Raw genomic sequence first — 23846 nt, forward strand, 5'->3', positions numbered from 1 at the left:
GTGGACGTAGCACTCTGGGACAAGGTTTAATGGCCATGGTGGTTTTAGTTTGAGGGTTGGATTTGGTGATCTTACAGTCTTTTCCAACCAAAACAATTATAGAATCATAGAATTGTCAGGGTTGGAAGGGACCTCAAAGATCATCCAGTTCCAGCCCCTGTGCCATGGGCAGGGTTACCTCATATTAGATGAGGTTGCTCAGAGCCCCATGCAGCCTGGCCTTAAAGAGCTCCAGGGATGGAGCTTCCAGCACTTCCCTGGGCAACCTGTTCCAGTGTCTCACCACCCTCACAGTGAAGAACGTGTTCCTAACATCCAACCTGAATCCACCCACTTCTAATTTTGTTCCATTCTCTCTGGCCCTAATCACTACCTGACACCCTAAACAGTCCCTCACCAGCGTTCTTTTGTGAGATAAAAGCCTCAAATGTTTTCTGGATCACAGTACCTGTTAGATTTGCAGTATCTGAAGGACTAAGCTGAAGCCAGCGAGGTGCATCAGCATCCACACAAACATCTTCTGTGGCATTAACTTCATGGTCCTCTTCGGGAGCTTGCCAGGGGATGAGGGAAATCTCTACCTCGTTGTTATAGCCAACAGATGTGTCGCTGCTAACACTTGCACCTGAAGCAAGAAAGGGATCAACAAAGACCACAAAGCCTGCTTCCAAAGATTGTGTTAGCAAAGCAGGGTGAGAAGCACACCTAATGGATCTGTAACAAGACAAAATGAGGACATCAATTTCAATTGCTACATTTAAACAAAAGACTGTTTCTTGGAACTCACTTTTTTCTCTCTCTCTATAATTTCCATATGATTGCTGCAAGTCTGCTTTCAATTCTAATTCAGCTGAGCTGCTGCTTCTTCCTTCTAGTGCCTTTGGAGAAAAAAAAAATCAGCTTATTACAATTTTGAGAACTATATCATGTTTTAGCCTATTTGAGACACACACTCAGGCATTCAAAATTAATGACAACCCTGTCAGGATTTCATGTATATTTAGACTACCCAAATATCTTTAAATGTCCAATTGACAAAGCTCAGAGTTTTCCAGAGTTAATTGAGGCATGTGATTGTCCACTGTACTCAGCACTGATGCAGCCACACCTCAAATACAGGGTTCAGTTTGGGGCCCTTCACTTCAAGGAGGACACTGAGATGCTGGAGTATGTCCAGAGGAAGGCAACAAAGCTGGTGAAGGGTTTAGAGCGCAAGTTTTGTGAGAGGCAGATGAGGGAATTTGGATTGTTTATCCTGAAGAAAAAGGAGGCCGAGGGGAAGACCTTCTCACTCTCCACAACACCTTGAAAGGAGGGTGGAGCCAGACAGGGGTTGTTTTCTTCTCCCAAGGAACAAGCGATAGGATGAAATGGTCACAAGTTGCACCAGGGGAGGCTTAGGTTGGACACTAGAAGAAACCTATTGACTGAAAGGGTTCTGAAAGACTGGAACAGGCTGCCCAGGGAAGTGGCTGAATCTCCATCCCTGGAGGTGTTTCAAAGAGGCAGAAACATGGTGCTGGTGACCTGGCAGTGCTCGGTTAACAGCTGGACTCAATGATCTTACAGGACTTTTCCAAGCAAAATGATTCTATGATGCTTTCAATTACAGTCTTTATCTCTCCTTTCTTAAACTCCTGTCAACAAGCAGAACTTTAAACTCATGTTTTTCCATAAATATTTGAGGCCAGGCTGGATGAAGCCTTGATCAGCCTGGTCTAGCGGAATGTGTCCTTGCCCATGGTAGGGGCGTTTGAACTGGATGACTTTCAAGGTCACTTCCAGCCTAAATTGTTCTATGAAGCTAGGAATATTTTTGAAGCATCTTTCAGGAAGCAATCAGTAGCCATCTCTGATAGGTTTGGGTTTTTAACTGCACAGACTGACAATCATGCCCAAAGAATAGGTTTGTTCATGCTGCCCAACAGACTGCAGAGCAGCCTCTGATCAATCTTGCCCTTAGTCTTAGATCACCATGTTTAAGTAGGTTTTGATCTGAAGCCAGATTGGTTCACATGGTACATTAGCAAGTTTTTAAGCACAAATATTGGCAAACCTCAGCTTCCACTTGTAAAAAAAGGGTGGAACTGAAATACTGGGAGCAGCTCAGCAGTACATGCTTCTGCATAATTTATAACATGCCATTAAAATGGAATGGGGAACCAGGTTAATTTTTAATTCACCCAACTACTGAGTTTGCTCTCTCCCCCCTCCCCTCCACCGTGCAAAACACACTGGCTTCTCATGCCTTTTTGAGACACTTTGTTATTCCCAAGACAATTAGTGAAAGTACTCTGCATAAAATGTCTGGTCTGCTCTTCCTAGAGCTGAGCACTAACACCACTTTTAAGTCTAACAATACGGGAAAGCCACAGGCCAAAGATGAGATTCAGCTGTAAGCCCACCACGCCATATTGCATTATACACAGAGATGATCACCCTCTGTTATTTATTGTTTCTATTTAGTCAAAAGTTGTATAAAAAATTTATGAAGCTTGCCTGTCCTTATTTTAGCTATAGAAACATCTGCCATCTATAGCTGGAGACAGAAATGGGGCTGAAGGAAAGCATTTTCCTTGATAACTTTTAATAGTCAAATGTTTATTCCACTGTGCTGTACCTCCATAATAGGCATGAGTTATTGCTGTTCAGAAAGTTACTAATTCACAGATTGCATCGGGTTGGAAGGTGCCCTCAAAGCTCATCTTGTCCAACCTCTATGCAGTCAGCAGGGACATTTCCAACTACATCAGGCTGCCCAGGGATACATCAAGTCTCATCTTGAATGTCTCCAGAGACAGGTCCTCAACGACACCCCTGGGCAACCTGTTCCAGTGTTTCACCACTCACATTGTCAAGAACTTGCTCCTGATGTCCAACCTAAATCTTCCCTGCTCCAGTTTCAACCCACTGCCTCTCATCCTATCACCACAGCCCCTCTAAACAGTCCTTTCTCAGCCTTCCTCTAGGTTCCCTTCAGATACTGAAATGTAGTTATAAGGTTTCCCAAGAGCCTTCTCTTCTCCAGGCTGAACAACCCAAATTCTTTCAACCTATCTTCATAAGAGAGATGTTCCAGCCCTCTGATCATCTTTGTGGACCTCCTCCAGACCTCTTTCAGCAATCCATGTCTCTGTTTTGTTGGGGGCCCCAGAACTGGTTGCAGCAGTTCAGGTGAAGTCTCACCAGAGCAGAGCTGAGTGGCAGAATCACCTCTCTCGACCTGCTGACCACACTTTTTTGGATGCATTGCTATAAACTATCTCTTGTTTGTATTTCAAGTTAAAAAAACAGATAGAATTTTCATGCAGGACCAGAAAATAGCCAAATACAGGCACAATGATTACATCAAAGGGCACAATGATCAGTTACAACTTAATCCTAGATTCCATACTCAAAATGCAATTAGGATTCTTCACACTTTTAGTTGCTGGAGTTCGGGAACATTAGAAGGTGTCAGACTGGAAATAACACGTTGTTAGATACACAGCAATGTCTGGTTTGCCTTACTTGCTCAGCTTCATGTTCCTTCATTGTATATCCCTTATTTTCCTGAACTGGTTTGGAGTCTGAAGTTAAATTATAAGAACTTCCAGCTTTTTTACCTAGAAATATGGAGAAGAAGAAATACAGACATTTGTGGGATCAGAGTAGATAGCAAACAGTCTGAAAATTGTTGTTATCTTTATACCTATGCTTCTTATGTTTATTAGCTAAGTGAAGTAATTCAATGCTAAGACCAGATGGTTTGGAAAATCCTTCACAAGCATAATTGCTGCCTTGAATACACAACATTCAAAAGCCAGGCAGATGACAAAAAGTTTAAGAATTACATCTATGGGAAAGTATCACAGAACCACAGGGTTGGAAGGGACCTCCAAAGATCATCCAGTCCAACCCCCCCCAGCAGAGTGGGATCACCTAGAGTAGGTCATGCCAGAATGCATCCAGGTGGGTTTCAAATGTCTTCAGAGAAGGAACTCCACAACCTCTCTGGGCAGCCTGCTCCAGGGCTTCAGAACCCACACAGTGAAGAAATTTTTCCTTGTGTTCATGCAGAACTTCCTCTGCTCCAGCTTGCACCTACTGCCCCTTGTCCTGTCATTGGACATCCCTGAGCAGAGCCTGATTCTGTCCTCATGACACTGCCCTGCACATCTTTAGCAGCAGCAACGAGGGCAGCCCTCAGGATCCTCTGCCTCAAGCTAAAGAACCCCAGCTCCCTCAGCCTTTCCTCACAATGTTCCACTGCCTTCAGCACCTTTGTGACTCTGTACTAGTCTCTTTCAAGCAGTTCCCTGAGGTCCTTCTTGAAGTGAGGGGCCCAGAACAGATATAATATTCTAGATGCAGTCTTCACCAGGGCAGAGTAGAGAGAGAGGAGAACCTCTCTCTATAGCCTTTCTAAGACAGCCCAGAATGCCATTGGCCTCCTTTGTCATAATGGCACACTGCTGGCTCACAGTCATCCTGTTGTCCACTATGAGTCCCAAGTCCTTTTTCCCTTTTCCTTTCTCTTCCTTTTTTGTTTCACCTGCTTTATAAAAGCTACTGTCCTTCTTTGTGGTCACTTCTTAAACAGTTCTTTCAGCAAGACACCAACAATGTACTTACTAAGAAAATGAGATTAAAAACATGTTAGAACACAGCTGGAAATTAAAGTAGATAAAAGCAGTATTTATGAGGCTAAACTTTTCTTTCAAAAGTGCACCATCACTGCACTTCATCAAAATTACCTTGGAAAAAATCAGATGGAAAGTGATCTGTGATATCTGAAGTGCTACTACTTCGAGTTAGCTGCTGCTCTTGCTCTGCAAACAGGCCTGCAGTTTCTGCTCCTGACGAATTTTCCAGCTGTTGAGATTCTTCAACTTCTGTAGATTTAATTAAAACACAAGATATTTGAACAATCCAAGGATTATGGATACCTGGGAAATTCTTACCTAAGTTTCTCTGACTGCATATTTTGCTTGCACTAGCTCAGACATCCAAGCATTCAACTAGTTCCTTGAGGAGATACTGCACTCCTCCTCCCTGTAAAGGCTCGTTTTGACAATAAATCCAAGGACAGAGTATCAAAAAAAGCTTTAGGAGTAGCCACATTTTGCCACCCTTTGTAACTCTGAAACAGGATAAGATACACTCCCATTACACTTCCTCATCTCTTAATGGCTACTAATATTACTTAACGCCACGTTCTGAACAGACCAGAGACACAGGAAACAGTATCAGTGCACAACATCTTGTTCCATGCTACTAGAGAGCAATCAACTAGCCAGAAAGGGAATATAGACAGGCAGCAGTTTAAAAATATAAAGAACATTTATATAAAAGTTGACTTTAAAGTACAGTACCTGACAGCCTGTGAGAGCAAGAAGTGTAAGAAATACCAGGTAAGAGAGAGCTCACAGTGTGAAGCAGAAGAGGGACACTTTTAGTGGCTGGCAAAGCCTCACAAAGATGAACACAGTTGCTGATAGACTGGCTTCGCTTAGCTTCCAGGGAAAAAATAAAGCAATAATCATGTCAGAAGAAATAAAAATTGCATTTGGGATTCTGAATGTCATGATATGTTCAACACAAAGCTTTGTAGAGAAAAAAAATATGTTTACAACATTGTTAAAAGCTTGAAGTTTCCTTTAGAGAAAATCAGCAATTTATCATTACTTATATTACTAAAATTTATGCTGAGTTAGAGGTCTCTAAAATCAATTTACTAAGAAAATCAAATACCTTATTCACTGTAAAGTTTCTCTTCTTGTACGTAGCAATGTCTATGTTGACAATTAGAAGATAGAAGGGAGGGAGGAGGCAGTGAGAATATTCAAGCAAGGTAGTGGCAAAAGACATCCTGCTGCTGCAACACTCCTTTGCACTTACTCTAATAATCCCAGATACGAAAGCAGCAAGCAAAAAAGAAAAAGTCCTAGCTAGGAGCAGGAGGTGCTCTGGTATCTTTATGTTGAATTAGAGGCTGCTTTGTTGTTTTTATATGGGAGCAGGACAATGTAGGGATTGTTAAAAGCACCCATTTTTCCCAAAATGTCCAATCTGCTAAAGTCACAGAATGTGAGGGGTTGGAAGGGATCTCTAGAGGCTGAATCCAAACCCCCTGCCAAAGCAGGATCACTCAGGGCAGGTCACACACGAACACATTCAGACAGGTCTAGAACGTCTCTAGAGAAGGAGACTCCACAACCTCTCTGGGGAGCCTGCTCCAGGGCTCCATCACCCTCACTACAAAGAGGCATCTTCTTATACTGAGGTGGAACTTCTTGTGTTCTAGCTTGTACCCATTGCTCCTTGTCCTATCACTGGGTACCACTGAAGAAAGCCTGGCACCTTCATCTTGACACCCAGCCCTCAGATATCTATAAACATTAATAATATTCCCTCTCAGCCTTCTCTTCTGAAGGCTAAGCAGCCCCAGTCCTGCCATGAACAGCCCTGTCTTCTGTGCTCACCTCAGGGACCGCTACATGGCAGTCTGCAAGATGGCACCTCTGGAAGTGTTGGCTTAGCAGATGAGTTTTCTGTGTTTCTAGATAGTCTTGGATTAGAAAAGGGGCAGACCTTGGACAGATTTGAAATGATCACTTGTTCTACCAGCGTGTGCAAGCAGACAGAATTTTTGCACCTGCTGACTTGGGAGCCACTGATGATCACAATCCTCACAAAACCCAGAAGAATTTTCTTTTTGCTATGACAGGAGACACAAAATGAAACTAAAAGCTTTTTAAACATGAAATTCATCCTCCCAACTAACAACCTACTTGCTGCCTACCAAATAATATTTTCTTACTAGAAGGAAGAAGTTCCTTCAGTTTGAACTCAGCCCTTGCTGAACAATGCTTTTAGCTTCTCTCAACTAAGGCAGAAATGTTGCAGCAGAAGACTTTGCTGCTAGAGCACAAATAGGAACTCACTGAATTAAAATAAACTAGACACAAAATATGAATTTACTTCATTGCCAAAATGTTTTGTGATCTAAGCTGAAGATTTTAGTTTAGTTATGTAGACCAGAGCTGCAACAAAGTATTAAATTCCCTTCAAGTTCTCCTGGTAAGGATCATGACTAATCTGCCAACAATGAGGAAGGAAGATGTACCCTGCTCAAAAGCTGAAGACTTCCTGTGAAGAGGTGAATGAGACAGTTGATCTCCATCCCTGGATAGGTTTAAAATGTGCACAGATGTGGTGCTAAAGGACTTGATGACCTTAAAGGCCAACTGAATCAATTCTGTGAGTTTTAAGCCAAGGCCCATGGAACTGGAAAACAGACACACGCTACCATGAAATAAAAGGAGATCAAGTTCAGGCTGCTGAAATGCCTGGGATCTCACATTTTCCCATCACTCCTCACATCTGTTCTCCCTTCTCCTGTTCTCCTGTTTCTATAAGCAGATTAAATACAGCACATGAGTAATTTGTAGCTCAGTGTAATGCATTTAAAAGCATATATCCAGAATTTTCCAAAGTACTTGGAGTCTTTATTCATACTAGTGATGGGCACCCAGGCAGAGACACATGACATCTGAAAGCAGCCACATCCCAAAGGCTAGATTTAAAACCTGAGTGCTTCTAAGTGTTTAAGAACATCAGTATTGAGTTGTGGTCTAACCTGTTGCTCTCTGACGAACAATATTTCTTGCTTTCTCAACTCCTGGGGCTCCAGAGGTTGTAGCACTTCTGAACCTCATTGGCTCTACAACTTCAGGATGACTTTTCCAGCTTAACGAAAAAGATCTTCCCACTACAGGTGTCTTCTGAGGTTCTAAAACACCACCTTAGAGACAAAGAAAACAAACTTCCATAGCATTACATGCCTTGGCATTTATTTATGCTCAACAATGAATGGACTTCCAAGCACTCCCACAAGAAAAACACTAACCTTTTAAACAAGAGACTCATTTCTAGTACTAATAAACACCAATCACTACTTCCACTACATGCAACAGTTGCAAGGTGGCACGTAAACGTAGCTAAAGTATTGTCATGAATGCAGTTTAATAAAAAGACATGGAGATGTTTACACAGATGACTACCAGACCAAAGCACAGCAAACCACTGAAACGTGGATTTCCACTACACAGAAATGACTGGTTTTCAGCACATACTAAAACCTGTTCAACAGCTTTCTCCTACTGACCCAAATCACCTTTCCTCCCATGATGAAGGATGAGAATACACAAATTCAAATCACTGTGTATCTGATTAAAGAAGTTCTTAGCCAAGATTTAGTATTTAAGGTTAGATTACATTACATTAATTGTTAAGATTAAACTTCAATGTGTAACTTGTTTGGTACAAACAACCACTGAAGCACAGAGACTAACCTTTGCCTCTCTGCTTTTTTTCTTTCTGTTCACTGAGCTTATCCAAGGGTAAGTTGGTCATTTCCACCCCATAGACAGTTCTTGCTAGCACTGCTGTCAGAGAGTCCATAATATTGGCCCACTCATTGATGAGCTCTTCCCAGTCTGTCAGGGCAGACAGAACACTGAGCAGCTCATCCCACAGCTCCCGGGAGATGTAAACGCTTAGGTTTGCTCTGATCCAAGCCACAATGAGGGTCTGGGAGAAAAGAAACAAGGGACAGTTCATGTATTTGCCTAGATGATTTCAGCACACCAACACTGACATGTATACTAGCACTGATAACTCCTGATGTACAGATATTATGTAGAGCTATTCTTCAGCATAAAAACACTCCCAGAAATCAGTGGGCAAAGAATTGTAAAGGTTATTAAGGAAATCTAAACACCCGGAAATGTTTCAGGTGGTCTGAATGTCCTCTGGTAAACTGAAATAATACAGCAGGTGTAATCATAGAATGGTAGAAGTTGGAAGGTCATCACCTATGGCAGGTCACATAGGAGCACATTCAGATGGGTCTTGAAAGTCTCCAGAAGAGGAGACTCCACATCCTCTCTGAGCAGCCTGCTCCAGGGCTCCAGCACCCTTATAGTAAAGTTTTGCCTCGTTGAGGTGGAACTTCTTATGCTCCGGTTTACATCCATTCCCCTTTTCCTATCACAGTACACCATGGAATAATGCTGGCACCTTCTTCTTGACACCTACCCTTCAGATATTTACAGACATTAATAAGATCTCCTCTCGGCCTTCTCCAGAGAAAACATCCCAAAGTCCCTCAGCCTTTCCTCATCAGACATGTTCCAGCCATTCCAGCCCCTACATCATCCTCAAATCCTCCACTGGACACTCTAGTATATCCTCTTGAACTGAAGAGCCCCAAAGTGGACACAATACTCCAGAGAATGAAGAGCTGTTTCCTACACCCACAGAATGGCTGCAGAGATGGATACACACCAGTGACACCCAGGCCTAGGCACCGTAGCCGAGCGTGCAAAGAACAATACAAGGTACAAATGTTCTCATCTCGCTCAATGTGAGTCTGTTATGACTTGTCAGCCAAAATTCTAGAAAAACAGTTACATCAAGCTTACATTTTAAAGATATTCATTGAAGATATCCCCCAAAGAGACTCTGTGTGCCTGACTGCTCCCACCATGGCTTATAATAAAGCCCTGAAGAACAGATCACATCAGCTTCCCTCTGTTAGGGACAGTTTACAAAGTGATTACTTGTATTTCTACAAGAGAGGGGTTTTTCATGTTTCACAAGCAGGTTTCACAGTATTGTGAATGTGTTCTTCACTAAAACTATGGGTAATCATAATTAAAAACAAAACAAAACAAACAAAAACCCAAACAACCAACTCTCACTTACCCTGAAAAGTAATCCTGACATGCTTTGAGCAAATGTATCCTTCATCTGGTTTTCTTTTGGCTTCTGCATCACAGCTTCTGTTATCCTAAGGAGTATCTGTAACATCTGTTCCCTGGTTCCAAAACAAAATTGTACTTTCTGTTGACGTGTTCCGTTAAGTGTTAGTTTTCATGCACCAACACCCCTCTTACTACTCCCCTAAACCTTATTCATTGAGTATGGGATCACACTTCAGACTTCACAGATCATTTGTTAAGTAACATTAGCTGGTTGTGGACTGTAGAAACTAATTCTTGAGCAGGTGAAGTCAGGGATGGAATTGCCAGCCAGAACCACAAAGTCAAACAGTAGCACGTGTGACTGATGCTGCAAGATGTGCTCCTGAGAAAGTCAGTCTTTTCCCTACCCAACGATTTTCCCAAGGAGGTTTCAGTGTTGGTAATTTGCTCCTAAATGATGCAGAAGACGTAAGCTTACCAGGTCTTCTTATTCATGGACAGTTCCATTATCATGTGCCTGAAGATACTCAGCACTGCTTTGCAAGCATCGACTTGCTCCTTGAGAAGCACAGGGATCTCAACACAGGGCTCCAGTAAGAAAACATTGGCAGAGTTTGTCACGAATACCTTCAAGACAGATATCTACAGTTAAGCATTTGTAATGTCAGGAATGCAAAACACCAAGACTCAAAATTAAATACTTCTCCAGTCAAACCTTTCACTTCCATCCTTTACCTGTAACTTATTTTTCTGTATCACTCTAGATGAAAATTTGAGGGCATTTCAGACCCAAAAGCATGCATTTCAAACAGCATGGGGGATCAAGGGGTCTCCTCTATTTCTCCAGATACTCATTTTCTGAAACTATGTGCTTGAGCTACCACCAGTAGTTCCAATAAATGAGATTCAACAAAAGCAAATGTACAGTTCTTATTAATTCCTAGTATCCACAGTAGAAAAAGGATGAACCTTCTGTCTTAAAACACATAGAATCATTTAGGTTGGAAAAGACCTTTAAGGTAAGACATTAATTTAGCTCTACATAAAGGGTGGCTACCAGGAGGATCACAGAATGTTAGGGGTTGGAAGGGACCTCCAGTGATCATTTGGTCCAACCCTCCTGCCAAAGCAGGGTCACCTAGGGCAGACCACACAAGAACACATCCAGATTGGCTTTGAAAGTCTCCAGAGAAGGAGCCTCCCTTTTCACAATGAGTCCCATAGAAAAGACAAGGGGTGATGGGGACAAGTTACTGCTGGAGAGATTCCCACTGGAATCCAGAAAAAGCTGTTTTCCCATGAGAACAGAGACTGGAATCATCTCCCAGGGCAAGCAGTGGATTCCCCTACATTGCTCAGTGTGCTAGTCTGAAGCTAGCGAGAACGTTTTGGTGAGAATAATTAGATTACAGGCTGTGAAAGGGAAACAATGGTGATGTCTACTTCACTGATAGGCTGAGATGTATAAGAACAAGAGTATAAACATAGATAGGGAGTCACACTCTGTCTGGGGCTCTGGGCTGAATTTCTCTAACCTCACCTTCCATCTCTCTGATTAACCCACTTGCTTCCTAACTCCCCTGGCCAACCCTCCATTCTTCCTTGGGCACAAGGCAATGTCTGGGATAAGGTAGAGAAGAGTGGGAGAAGGCGGAAGGGCAGTTGGGAGCCCCTCCTGGGGACTCAGGTTTCTGGGAGGGTTGTTGTGTTGCTGTATTACATTTTAACTTGTATCTTTCTGTATATAGCTGTATCTATATTGTAAATCTCTGCTTGTATATTGAGCTAAGCTGTAAATATAAGCTTCACTCAATTTCCAGAAAAAGCTGAGTTTAGTCTGGGTGATTTCCAAAGTGGGCGGGGGTGGGTAACACCCAAACCACCACACTCACTTTTAAGACTCAGGTTAACAGAGTGCAGAGCCAGCTCATTTCAACTCCAGTATCACCTAGCAAGGTTGGACCAGATGATCCTTGGGGTCCCTTTCAACCTGGCACTCTGTGATAGATTAATTCCAAATTGTATCTTACAACCCCACCACGTGCTGGTAGTTATTTTCCTTAACCTCAGAGACCATACTATAATTTGTAGTGCACATTAGACAACTACGTAAGTCAAAGGCATTCTCCACACCTTACCTGTAAGACAGCTTGAGCTCCAGCTTTAACATTTTTGTCCTCTTCTTCTAACACACATCCTCTGTTAACAGCACTGGTAAAGGAGTAGGTCCTTCCCCAGCTGGATGAGCGCTTATGTCCTGAATGGTCAGAGGAAAGCTTTCAAAAACATCATTCTGTTAGTGACCACGCAGAAAAGAGCACGTCCTCTGTTATTCAAAACCATTTCAGAAGTCAAAAACTGAAAAGGGGAAACTGTAAAGTCCTCCATTCATTTCAGCAAGCAATTCACATCCATTATCTTTTAACCACTCAACCAAGAGACAGCATGTAGAATGTAAAGGTTCAAACAAGCTTTAAGAGCCACAGTATTTCAAATATTTTTATATTCCATTTTGTAGTCACTGCAGTAATATTTGAATTTAAGCCTGGCAAAACGAGTAATCCCCCTACCAAAAGTTTTCTAATTCTCACTACGTGTTTACAACTCAAACCTCTTTCTCAGAACAATGAAACCCCCCTTTAAATGGCTTCATGGTGGCACGAGTCAAAGTCAACTTTTACTGATGGTTCAACATAGGATACCAAAAGGTTGATGCACAGAATTTGCAACTGCACTCCCGTTTCTTAACTAATGTGTCTGAAGATAAATATTCCATCCAGTATATGCAAATTAGTAGATACTGTCAAATTCTTAACTATCACCAAAACAATAGAGCGTCAACAGCCTCCTGGGGTGTATTAGAAGGGCTGTGCTGAGTAGGTCGAGAAAGGTTCTCCTCCACCTCTACTCTGCCCTGGTGAGGCTGTATCTGGAACCTTCTGTTCAGTTCTGGGCCTCTCAGTTCAAGAAGGACCTCAGAGAATTGCTTTAAATAGTCCAGCACAGAGCCACAAAAAGGGTGAAGACAGTGGAACATCTCCCTTATGAGGGAAGACTGAGGGAGCTGGGGTTCTTTAGCTTGGAGCAGAGGAGCCTGAGCACTGCCTTCATGGCTGCTGATAAAGATATGCAGGGCAGTGTCACGAGGACAGAGTCAGGCTCTGCTCAGGGATGCCTAATGACAGGACAAGGAGCAATATGTGCAAGGTGAAGCACAGAAGGTTCCACATGAACAAAAGGGAACACCTTTTCACTGTGAGGGTGGAAGAGCCCTAGAGTAAGCTGCTCAGAGAGGTTGTGGAGTTTCCTTCTCTGGAGACATTCAAAACCCAACTGGATGTGTTTCTGTGTGACTCTAGATGGTCCTGCTCTGCCAGGGAGGTTGGACTCGATCTCCAAAGGTACTTTCCAAACGCTAATATTCTGTGATTCCTACACACACTTGGCCAACAGCAGTGTAACTTCTAATGCTGCACAAGATGTTAGCATTTCTTCCACCAAGCTCCTGCAGTCCTATTTACACAGGGAGACAATAATTGACAATATACAACTTTCCAAACAGCTGCAGTCATCTTGCATTCAGGAAGGGCCAATAGACATTCAGTATTTACTTAAATGTCTAGACCTTAAATAAAAGTATTTTTTAAATCCTTACTTTGCACACATTCTTTACATTGTTCCTCACTTACAAAGCAAGTTTCAAGCTTAAATCACATATATCAAGTGAGCAGAATAAAGTAACGCTGATACCATACATGTTTACCATCTGTTTGCACTACTGAATCCTCCAAGGTGACCACAGCATCCTGGCTGTCCTCCTTCTTGTCTGGCTCCTCCATGAACACAGGCTTCTCTTGCAGTATCCACTTCCGATACACCTTAACCACTTTGCGTGTTACAGATGCATCAGAAGGTGGCAACAAAAAAGCCTGTGCAGAAAAGTCAATTCATTTGACTACACACAGGAGATAGACATAGACACACCCACACATAGCCCTGCCCACAAATCATACAGCTCAAAAAATACAAGTGATTTTTCATCCTTCTATCTGTACTTGATGGGGTAATGATAAAACAGCAATCTGTGCAGATACCTAAATCCTTCACAATTCCGTGACTTGTAGTGACAAATCACACCTTTTACTTGCTTAGACAAAACCAGAAATAGTACTTGCTCCTTGCAAGCTCTCTGACCTAACATGGGTTCATCTCAGAGGCCATTAAAGGTCTGGCAGGCTAAATTTAAGTACCATGCTATACCTTCTGGAAGAGAAGCAGACAGAGCTCATGATATGAAGCACTCCCTTGGGCCTCTCTCCACCTGACTAGAGGTGGTGACTTACAAGGATAGCAGGCAATGGCAACAAGTTCCTGCCCAGCACAATTAGCACCACAGGTGTCTGTCCCCAGTAGCTATCCCACCTTCCCAGCTGCCCTTGCAAAAGAGGTACAATGCTCTGCAAGAAGACACGAAGTATGAGAAGGATAATGGCACACTCAGATTGGAGGTGTTGCTGAGGTTCGGTTTGTCTACACTGCATCAAAACCCCTTTAGTAGTGAATAAAAGACAAGTCACTGTCAAAGGTGACTCATTTTTAAAGGGAGCAGAGGCCCCAGTATGCAGACCAGACACACTTGGAATCAGAGAATCAACCAGGTTGGAAGAGACCTCCAAGATCATCCAGTCCAACCTAGCACCCAGCCCTAGCCAGTCAATCAAACCATGGCACTAAGTGCCCCAGCCAGGCTTTGCTTCGACACCTTCCTGGGCAGCCCATTCCAATGCCAATCACTCTCTCTGTCAAGGACTTCCTCCTAACATCCAGCCTAGACCTCCCCTGGCACAACTTCAGTCTGTGTCCCCTTGTTCTGTTGCTGGTTGCCTAGGAGAAGAGACCAACTCCCACGTGGCTACAGCCTCCCTGCAGGTAGTTGTAGACAGCAATGAGCTCTGCCCTGAGCCTCCTCTTCTCCAGGCTGCACACACCCAACTCCCTCAGACTCTCCTCACAGGGCTGTGTTCCAGATCTCTCACCAGCTTCATCACCCTTCTCTGGACACGTTCCAGTACCTCAACATCTCTCTTGAATTGAGGAGCCCAGAACTGGACACAGTGCTCAAGGCGTGGCCTGACAAGTGCTGAGCACAGGGGCAGAAGAACCTCCCTTGCCCTGCTGGCCACACTGTTCCTGATCCAGGCCAGGATGTCACTGACTCTTCTGGCTACCTGGGCACACTGCTGCCTCATCTTCAGTTACTATCTGCCAGTACCCCCAGGTGCCTTTCTCCCTGACTGCTCTCAGCCACTCTGTCCCCAGCCTGTAGCACTGCTGTGGCCAAAGTATAGAACCCTGCACTTGGCCTTGTTAAATCTCATCCCCATGACCTCTGACCACCCATACAGCCTGGCAAAGTCCTTCTGCAGGGCTCTCCTATCCTCCAACAGATCTGACACCTGCTCCTAACTTCTTGGGGAAGTCTACTGCCTCCCTGGCATTGATGCCATAAGGAGAAAGGTTCCTTTTTTAATGTAGGCCTCAAACCACTACTGATCATTCAGGTAGGCCGCAATGAAGTACCAACAAGAAGCCCATGAGCACTGACTTCAGTGCCTTGGGATGGCTGGTTAACGGACTGGAAATACAAGCAGTGTTCTCCTTTATCCCTCCAGCTGCAGGGAGTGATGAGCAAATCAACAGGGAAAGTCAGGAGATCAGTGCCTGGCTCCAAGACTGGTGTTCACCGGCTGGACTTCATGAATTGATTTGCAGGACGCTAAGCTTGCTGGCAACAGATAGGATACACCTGTCTCAAATGTGGAAAAGGATCCTAGCACAGAAGCTAGGCACAAAAAAATCACTCCTTTCTGCAGAAGCGCCGCCCACCCCACTATGAGGAGTTCCAACACACTGCCATGCAAGATACATCACAGTAAACATGTGTGCTGACTTGTCAGCTGGAAAGCATCTTGTGCACACTGCTATGACCCAGAATTTCTCTGTATGCACCTTTAAATCACATCACAGTACCAAGAACAAATAAAGTAGCCCATTCACTTAAGACATGGTGTTGTCTGGCATCACCAACAAGCTTCAGTTCCCATAGAAATCTTGTCCTTTTACCATTAAACCTAGACCTGCGAAGGACTCCAAACAAAACGTGCTGCTGTGTTCAGTGTCAAGTCTGACCACCTACCTGATCCACACACAGCCTTCACATTGTTCTTTCACAGAATCACAGAATAGTTAGAAGGGTTAGAAGTAACCTCAAATGGAACATTTCTCTTACAAGAAGAGACTGAGGGAGCTGTGGTTCTTTAGCCTGAAGAAGACTGAGAGGTGACCTCATCAGTGTTTATAAATATGTAAAGGGTGAGTGCCAGAAGGCTGGAGCCAGGCTCTGCTGGGTGATGCTCAATAACAGGACAAGGGGCAACGGGTGGAAGCTGAGGCATAGGAAGTTCCACAGAAACACTGAAACAGGCTGCCCAGGGGGGTTGTGGAGTCTCCCTCTCTGGAGACACTCAAAGATCTGCCTGGATGCATTACTATGTGGTCTGGTATAGGTGATCCTGCTCTGGCACTAGGAGTGGATTGGATCTGGTGGATACCATATGACAAAGGAACACACCCAGGCTCCTTGAACAGAAATGCACAGCTGATTATAAGCACTTGCCTGGCGGAAAACCTCATTAACAAAGTTGACATATCCTCGAGTGGACAGCAGGATCCTCTGCACCATCTCATAGACATTGTGGTGCTGCTCCTCGATGCTGCAGACGCTGGAGTTGCTGAGCCTCCTGTCAGACAAGGTGCTGCTGTTGGAATGACTTCTCTCAGGCTCACTGGTGTAAGACACACTGCTCTCCAGCTCTGTGCTTTTATCTTGGCTGACACCACCAACAGTCTGCACAGAACAACACACATGCCTTGTGGAACTACAGAAAGAGTATCCACCAAAACTCTGGAATACTTTGGCAGAATTCAAGGCACAAGCACTCCTCTAGGTCAGAGCTATCTTCACTATCAATATAGGCTGGGAGATGATGAAACTGAAAGCAGCCCTGTGGAAAAGGACTTGGGGGTGATGGTAGATGAGAAGCTGGATACAAGCCAACAGTGTGTACTTGCAGTCCAGAAGGCCAATGGCAGCCTAGGCTGCATCAAAAGCAGTGTGGTCAGTATATGGAAAGAGATGATTCTGCCCTCCTACTCTTCTGAGACCTCATCTGGAGTCCCATCATCAGCTTTGCGATCCTCAACACAAGAGACACAGATCTGCTGAAGCACATCTAGAGGTCACAAAGATGGCTGGAGCACCTCTCCCACAAAGACAGGCTGAAACAATTGAGGCTGTTCAGTCTGGAGAAGAGAAGGCTCCAGGGAGACTTTAGAGCTTGCATCGACAGCTCTGTGTCCTTCTCATGATGGGGACATCAATCACTGGACACAGTATTTGAGGCAGGGTCTCACTATAGCAGAGTCAAAGGGCAGAATCTCCTCTCTTGTCCTTCTGGCCACACTCCTCTTGATGCAACCCAGGATATGATTTGCCTTCTGGGCTGCATGAGGGCACTGTCAGCTCATGGTGAGTTTCTCATCAATCAACATCCCTAAGTCTCTGTTGTCATAGATACTCTCAACCCACTCTGAATTTGTGCCTGGGACTGGCCCAACCCAGATGCAGGACCTTGCACTTTGACTTGTTTATGGCCCAATAAAATAATCAAGTACATCACTTAGGGGTAGCATTTTTTTCTGTAGTTCAAGTTTAGCATGCACATGAAGAAGAGAGGTAAACTTTAAAGCACACCTGAATAATTTTAGGGAGCATTTCTCCTCCATTTTTTGTATTCAGGGCAGCAGTTAAATATTTCTTTTCAAGGAAGAAGGTAACAAGCCACTTAATGAAAACAACTCGAGCTGCCATGTATGGGATCTTTGTGCTGTAGACATTCTCATTGTTTCGTGTTGCAGTAATGTATACTGGTCGTGGTCTGACATCAGGAATATCTGATGAGAGAAGAAAAGAAAGTCTTCAAGAACAGTAATTGCTTCCATACTCTGGTTAAATGCATTGAACAGGTCAGCAACAACACTTTCTCCACTAAACAACAGGTGAAATGACTGACTGCTCTTACTATACTTATGTGGATGTCCTACCATAATGCTGTTACTGCTGAAGAAAAGCAAGAGCTTAAAGCACAGATTTTATCTGAATGCTGTCATTTGTATCACACAAAACAAAGCAAAAGAGAAGAATGACAAAGAAAAGGGCTAAAGGAAGTCATGAGACAAGGGAGGAAAAAAGTCCTTATTGATCAGAACTGTAGTGATATGCCAGCAGGTAGCAGAGATGCTACTGAGAACAGTCAGAGTTATTTTTTGGACTACTTAAAAGACAAAATCCACAACTCACCAAGAACAGGTTTGTAGAGGTTGGTGAGCTTCGTAAAGGACGGAAACAAATGAGGAAGGTAATATTTTCTAAACAAGGCGAACAGAAATTTAAATCCAGTGTCTTGGTTCTCCTTATTCTTCCACTCTAAACTTGCAGCCTTTGTCATGGAGTCAAAGACAAACAAAAAGCTTTAAATTAATGGGTTACATTGCAAATCACTCCACGCTGAATATAAAAGATAAACAACTACAACAAGAGAGAGAAAAAATTAGAGCTGCCCTTAGAAACTTTGCAAACTGCAGTAAGAACACAAAACATTAATGTGAGGGCTTTAACACATCAAAGAAGGTAATCTCGTGAGAAGCCAGCCTACTTATGCTGTTCTAATGCAGTGAAGAGCAGTAAGCACCACATTAATGTCTTTAACCAACTTGCATCTTACCTGGACATTCAGACAAAGCTACTAAGGTATCACAAATGCATTACTCACTAGAGCTTACTCGACACCCATGTGCACACACATACGAAGCACCCCTGGGCAAAAACAGGCTCGAGACAGAAGTCTAGTCCAGTGACAGCCCCAAGCAGCGCTACAGGCTGGGGACAGAGTGGCTGAGAGCAGTCAGGGAGAAAGGCACCTGGGGGTACTGGCAGATAGTAACTGAAGATGAGGCAGCAGTGTGCCCAGGTGGCCAGAAGAGTCAGTGGCAGTCTGGCCTGGATCAGGAACAGTGTGGCCAGCAGGGCAAGGGAGGTTATTCTGCCCCTGTGCTCAGCACTGGTCAGGCCACGCCTTGAGCACTGTGTCCAGTTCTGGGCTCCTCAATTCAAGAGAGATGTTGAGGTACTGGAACGTGTCCAGAGAAGGGTGATGAAGCCGGTGAGAGATCTGGAACACAGCCCTGTGAGGACTCGCTCCAACAGTTCCATGTCCTTCTTGTGTTGGGGGCTCCAGAACTGCACACAGGACCCCAGGTGGGGTCTGAGGAGAGCAGAGTAAAGGGGCAGAATCCCCTCCCTTGCCCTGCTGGCCATGATACTCTTGCTACAGCCCAGCTCAGGGTTGCCGTCTGGGCTGCACTCACTCTGCTGGCTCATGTTGAGCTTTTCATCAACCCAGACCCCCAGGCCCTTTTCCTCAGGGATGCTCTCCCCATTCGCCATCTAACCTTTATTTGTGCTTGGGATTGCATCAACCCAGGTGCAGGACCTTATACTTGGCCTTCACTGAATCTATATCCAAGATGGTTAAGTTATTAACTTAAACTGACTTGTTTACATCAGTAATATGATGACTTTTCTTTTAAACATATTTCTTACTTTAATCTGTGCTTGATCTTAAAATCTCTTCTACTCACAACAGTACTAGATTCTTTCTACTAAGTGAAGTGACTCTCATTAAATTCTGCCCAGTTGCAGACATCAGGTTTGTCCTGAGTGATCATTCTGCACTCCAATTAAAATCATCGCAGCAGCAAGGAGGTTCCTGCCCAGCTGTGCTCCCCTCACAAATGAGTGCTCACAAACCACAGCACATTTGGATTTATAGTGTAGTCAGGTTTCTGTTAGATCCCAAACACATAATACAAGGTTTAAATAAGAAAGGTGAAAATATTTTTAGCTGAAGTGTTGTGAGACTCTGATCTGCAAACCAAAGAGCAGCACTTTTCAGAACAAAGCATTTATTCAAGATGACAAGCTTCTTCCTAATAGTGTTTTGGTCTTGCCTTTTGATAGGAAAAAAAATGTATCTTCAAGTATTTCATTATCTTTTATCTTTCCTTTACTTTTTAAGGCTGAGTTCTTTAATGTTCATTGTCTATACAGTTTCCCCCTTACGTAAAATGTTGCTTTATTTGTACTTTTTAAATAAATACATTGTCTTCATTTCTTTCCTGGGCAGATTAATCTGATCTATTTCTAATTAAATTTCATGTACTTGCATCCTTTTAAAATAATCTCAGAAGCCATCTCTCCTTTTTTTCCTCTCTCTTTCAACAGGTCTTCTCAGCTATGTATGTGTCTGAATGGAACAAACAAACTGCATCTTTATCCCACAGCAATTGTTTAGACTGACCACTAGCACACAAAACAGTCAGTCACCCTGCAGGGTTGGGCAAGACATATCCCTTAGGAGGAAAGGCTGAGAGAGCTGGGGCTCTTTAGACTGGAGAACAGGAGCCTGAATGGTAGCCTCATTCATGTTTATGAAGATGTGAAAAGCAGTGTCATGAAGACAGAGCCAAGCTCTGCTTAGGGATGTCCAACGACAGGACAAGGGGCAATAGGGACAAGATGGAGCAAAGGAAAAACTTTTTCACTGTGAAGGTGCTGGAACAGGCTGCCCAGAGAGTTGTGGAGTCTCCTTCTCTGGACACATTCAAAACCCACATGGACACTCTGTTACTTCCTCCAGGTGGTCCTGCTCTGGCAGGGGGATTGGACTAGACAATCTTTTGAAGTCCCTTCCAACGACTAACATTCTGTAATTCTGTGAACACTTTAATTCTTATGACAGATGTGAAAAACTTTTCTTCTGCCATTTTGGATGAAAATTAAAATACCTTTGGAATGACTTTGGTTTTGAAAACAAGAAAATGCAGAAGGCAGTTTCTTCTCAGCAAGGGGCAAAACCAACTCCATATAGATACACCACAGACTTCATGTAACACAAGTACACCTTCTCACCTGAAGTACCATATATTTTAACAGCAGCTGGAGAAAATAGCATGTTTGGTCTTCAGCAGTTTTCTCTCCAGAGACAGCTGGCAAAAGTGGAATTATTTCTTCTGGAAAAATCTTAGCTAAAAGGACAAAAGAAAATGTTTTAAACATAGAAAGCCTGAAAATAATTAAAGATATCTTCAATTTTTAAAAAAAGCTAGTTTGAAAATAATTAATTATCAATGTACTACTAAGATGTACAAAGATAAAGCTCAACTTGAAGAAAAGAAGGGGCCTGCAAGAAATCCAGGAAGAGACCTTTTACAAGGGTTTGTTGTGATAGAACAAGACAATATGGACTGAGGCTTGAGGAGGGCAGATTTAGACTGGAGATCAGAAAGAAATTCTTTACAGTGAGAGTGAGGAGACACTGGAACAGGGGGCCCAGGGAGGCCGTGGATGCCCCCTCCCCGGAAGTGTTCAAGGCCAAGCTGGATGACGCTTTGAGTAATCTGGTCTAGTGAAAGGTGTCCCTGCCCATGGCAGGGGAGGGTGTGCAACTAGATGAATAAAGTTCCTTCCATCCCAAACCATTCCATAAATCTATGAATTGCTTGCAATTCCTGTATTTTCCCTACTGCAAACAAGCATGGCAATGATCTCAGGTTTACTGCAGTTTGGAGGGGTTACCATAATCAATCACTGCAGATGAACCCAGACAGAAGCACACGACAACTTGGGTTGGAAGGGACCTTTAATGGTCATCTAATCCAATCCCCTGACATCCCTCAGGGGTATCTTTCACTGAATCATAGAACGACTTGTGTTGGAAGGGACCTTAAAGATTACCTAGTTCAAACATCCCTGCCATGGGTTAGGAACATGTTCCACTAGACAGGGTTCCTCAAAACCTCATCCAGCATGCTCTTACACGCTCCCAAGGATGGGGCATCCACAACCAAAGCACAGCAAGTTTCATTTAAACATGAGGAGGATTTTTTTCACTGTGAGAGTGACAGAACACTGGAACAGTCTGCCCAGAGGAGTTGTGGAGTCTCCCACTCTGGAGATACTCAAAGCCTGCCTGGACATGTTCCTGTGATCCTGGTATATGTGATCCTACTCTGGCAGCGGGGGTTCGACTAGATGATCTTTTGAGGTCCCTTCCAGCCCCTGACATTCTATGATTCTATGAACTTCTCTGAGCAACTCATTCCAGTGACCCACCATCTTCATACTATGTAAGATGTAGGTCTAGAAACCTACTGATTGTGCAATAACATTTCCATACAGCTGCATTTCAAATTAAAACACAAACAAATAAACCAAAGCAAAACAACAACAACAACCACCAACCCACCCAACCCTAGAGACAGGATCAGAAAGCCATATAACTGCAGCAGAGACAATAGCTTGACAAATTCAGTGCATCTCAGAACAACAAAGACAAACAGTATTATCCAGATGCCAGCTTCCCCACAAGAAATTCTCCAGCCCCACAACAACCTCCATGGAAGGGGCAGGCAATACGCCACTCACAGAAATCATCTTTGTTTACTCACCATCCGGGGAATTAGGAGGACTAATGAGGCTGTCTAGTGTACAGGGACCTCGTGAGGACAGAATGGGTGGAAAGCCAGGCACAAGGCATGCAAATATTAATATCTGCTCTTCCAAACAGTTAGTCTGAAGTGCCTGAAGCCACAGGAGAAACAGTCGGATTCCTTCACATCTTATCTACAAGGGGATGGTTTTGTAGAAAGAAATATTCAAACACATGTGTCAGCACAGTAACACAGTTAAATAGTTGAGAAAATGCAGGCCAAGTGTGTTCATCCCAGCTACGTGCTAGTGAGTGTTTCCATCATACCAGGAATAATCACACTATGAATTTCATATGAGCAGAGAAGGGTGGGAATAAATGGTACCCAAAGTGGTGGCACTCCCAGGAGACAGCACTACCACTCCAGCTTCAGAGAACAAAAATTCCTAACTCCATTCTCCCAGTTCCTGAGGCCAAATGTATCCTGGCTACTCTCAAGAGTCAGCCTTAAAAGGGGCTCTGCAGCTACAACAGCAAGTGTAGCACCCTCAGGGACCTACCAACATTTAGTGCATTATGAAGTCAGAAATCTTGGCCCCACAGAAGTCACAGGATTGCAAAAGTAAAATTTAGGATTAAAGGGTGAATAAGCAAAACTTTCAGAGCCTAACAATGTGAAAAACACTGACATTGAAAATTTGTCATGTCATTCACAGGAATTAAAAAGAGATGGGAATACATCATCAGGAGAAATACCTTGAGAGAATTTCCCGTGTGCAAAAGCTTCTTCAGAATCGACCCTAGATTAGAAAAATGAAATAGGCATGTATCAGATACTCAGATGGCTGCTTTCCACCTCAATGTTTGTTCAAATACTACAGAAAAGGTTAACTTAGGTCACTTGCTAGGTGGCTGCTGCACTGGGGTTTAAGAAAAGTACAGGGGAAAAAAAACCCAAGTGGTCCCAGTTACAATCACCAACATAATAGAGTTAAATATGGCATCTACTTACAGTGAGGTAGTTTTAGTCAGATGACAACTGACTCAAATTCTTTGCATTAAAAATAAGATACCTAGGGGAAATTTTGATTTATAGAGTACTCAAGAAAGTCAACTTGTAGTATTAATGCATTCAAAGTCATAGGTTGGAATGGGTCCTCAAAGGTCATCTTGTACAGCCTCCCACTAAATATGGACAATATCAACAATCATGATAAGAAAAAAGTGCAGGCAATCTACTCTTCATTCATGTCTATTAAAAATTACAACACAGTTTTATTATCTTTTTAGAAATACTAAGCTAACTGCCCTGAATTTCAACTGTCTGCCCAAAAAGTAGTCAGAATAAAACTGACTCTGCATAATTTTGCAGCAAATGCTTCAGGTGTAAATTTTTTTTTAATCCAATTCCAAGAAAAAATATCAGGATGCAGCACTTAGCTGTCATTTCTCCTGAATTTGAGAATAACTGACATTCCTTAAACATCAT

General features: G+C 43.4%; 1 protein-coding gene across 4 annotated transcripts in view; it reads right to left on the reverse strand.

Annotated features, from left to right (window-relative positions):
- RALGAPA2 (Ral GTPase activating protein catalytic subunit alpha 2) overlaps positions 1-23846 on the reverse strand; it is a 139635-nt gene that overhangs the window by 89200 nt on the left and 26589 nt on the right. For 2 of the 4 annotated variants that reach the window (XM_064145713.1, XM_064145711.1), the window contains exons 5-21: positions 23114-23157; positions 22377-22551; positions 20839-20954; positions 18169-18307; positions 17563-17762; positions 16426-16656; positions 13505-13678; positions 11888-12025; positions 10228-10376; positions 9751-9862; positions 8337-8574; positions 7622-7786; positions 5355-5495; positions 4737-4874; positions 3511-3605; positions 788-878; positions 449-625 (exon numbers count right to left, since the gene is read on the reverse strand). In XM_064145713.1, coding sequence (XP_064001783.1) covers positions 449-625; positions 788-878; positions 3511-3605; positions 4737-4874; positions 5355-5495; positions 7622-7786; positions 8337-8574; positions 9751-9862; positions 10228-10376; positions 11888-12025; positions 13505-13678; positions 16426-16656; positions 17563-17762; positions 18169-18307; positions 20839-20954; positions 22377-22551; positions 23114-23157 — 2523 coding nt within the window. Of the gene's footprint in view, positions 1-448; positions 626-787; positions 879-3510; positions 3606-4736; positions 4875-5354; positions 5496-7621; positions 7787-8336; positions 8575-9750; positions 9863-10227; positions 10392-11887; positions 12026-13504; positions 13679-16425; positions 16657-17562; positions 17763-18168; positions 18308-20838; positions 20955-22376; positions 22552-23113; positions 23158-23846 lie in introns of all 4 variants that reach the window. The other 2 variants (XM_064145712.1, XM_064145714.1) reach the window with 2 other exon arrangements.

This window comes from Pogoniulus pusillus, chromosome 7 (assembly GCF_015220805.1).
Source record: "Pogoniulus pusillus isolate bPogPus1 chromosome 7, bPogPus1.pri, whole genome shotgun sequence".
NCBI classification, from domain to species: Eukaryota; Metazoa; Chordata; class Aves; order Piciformes; family Lybiidae; genus Pogoniulus; species Pogoniulus pusillus.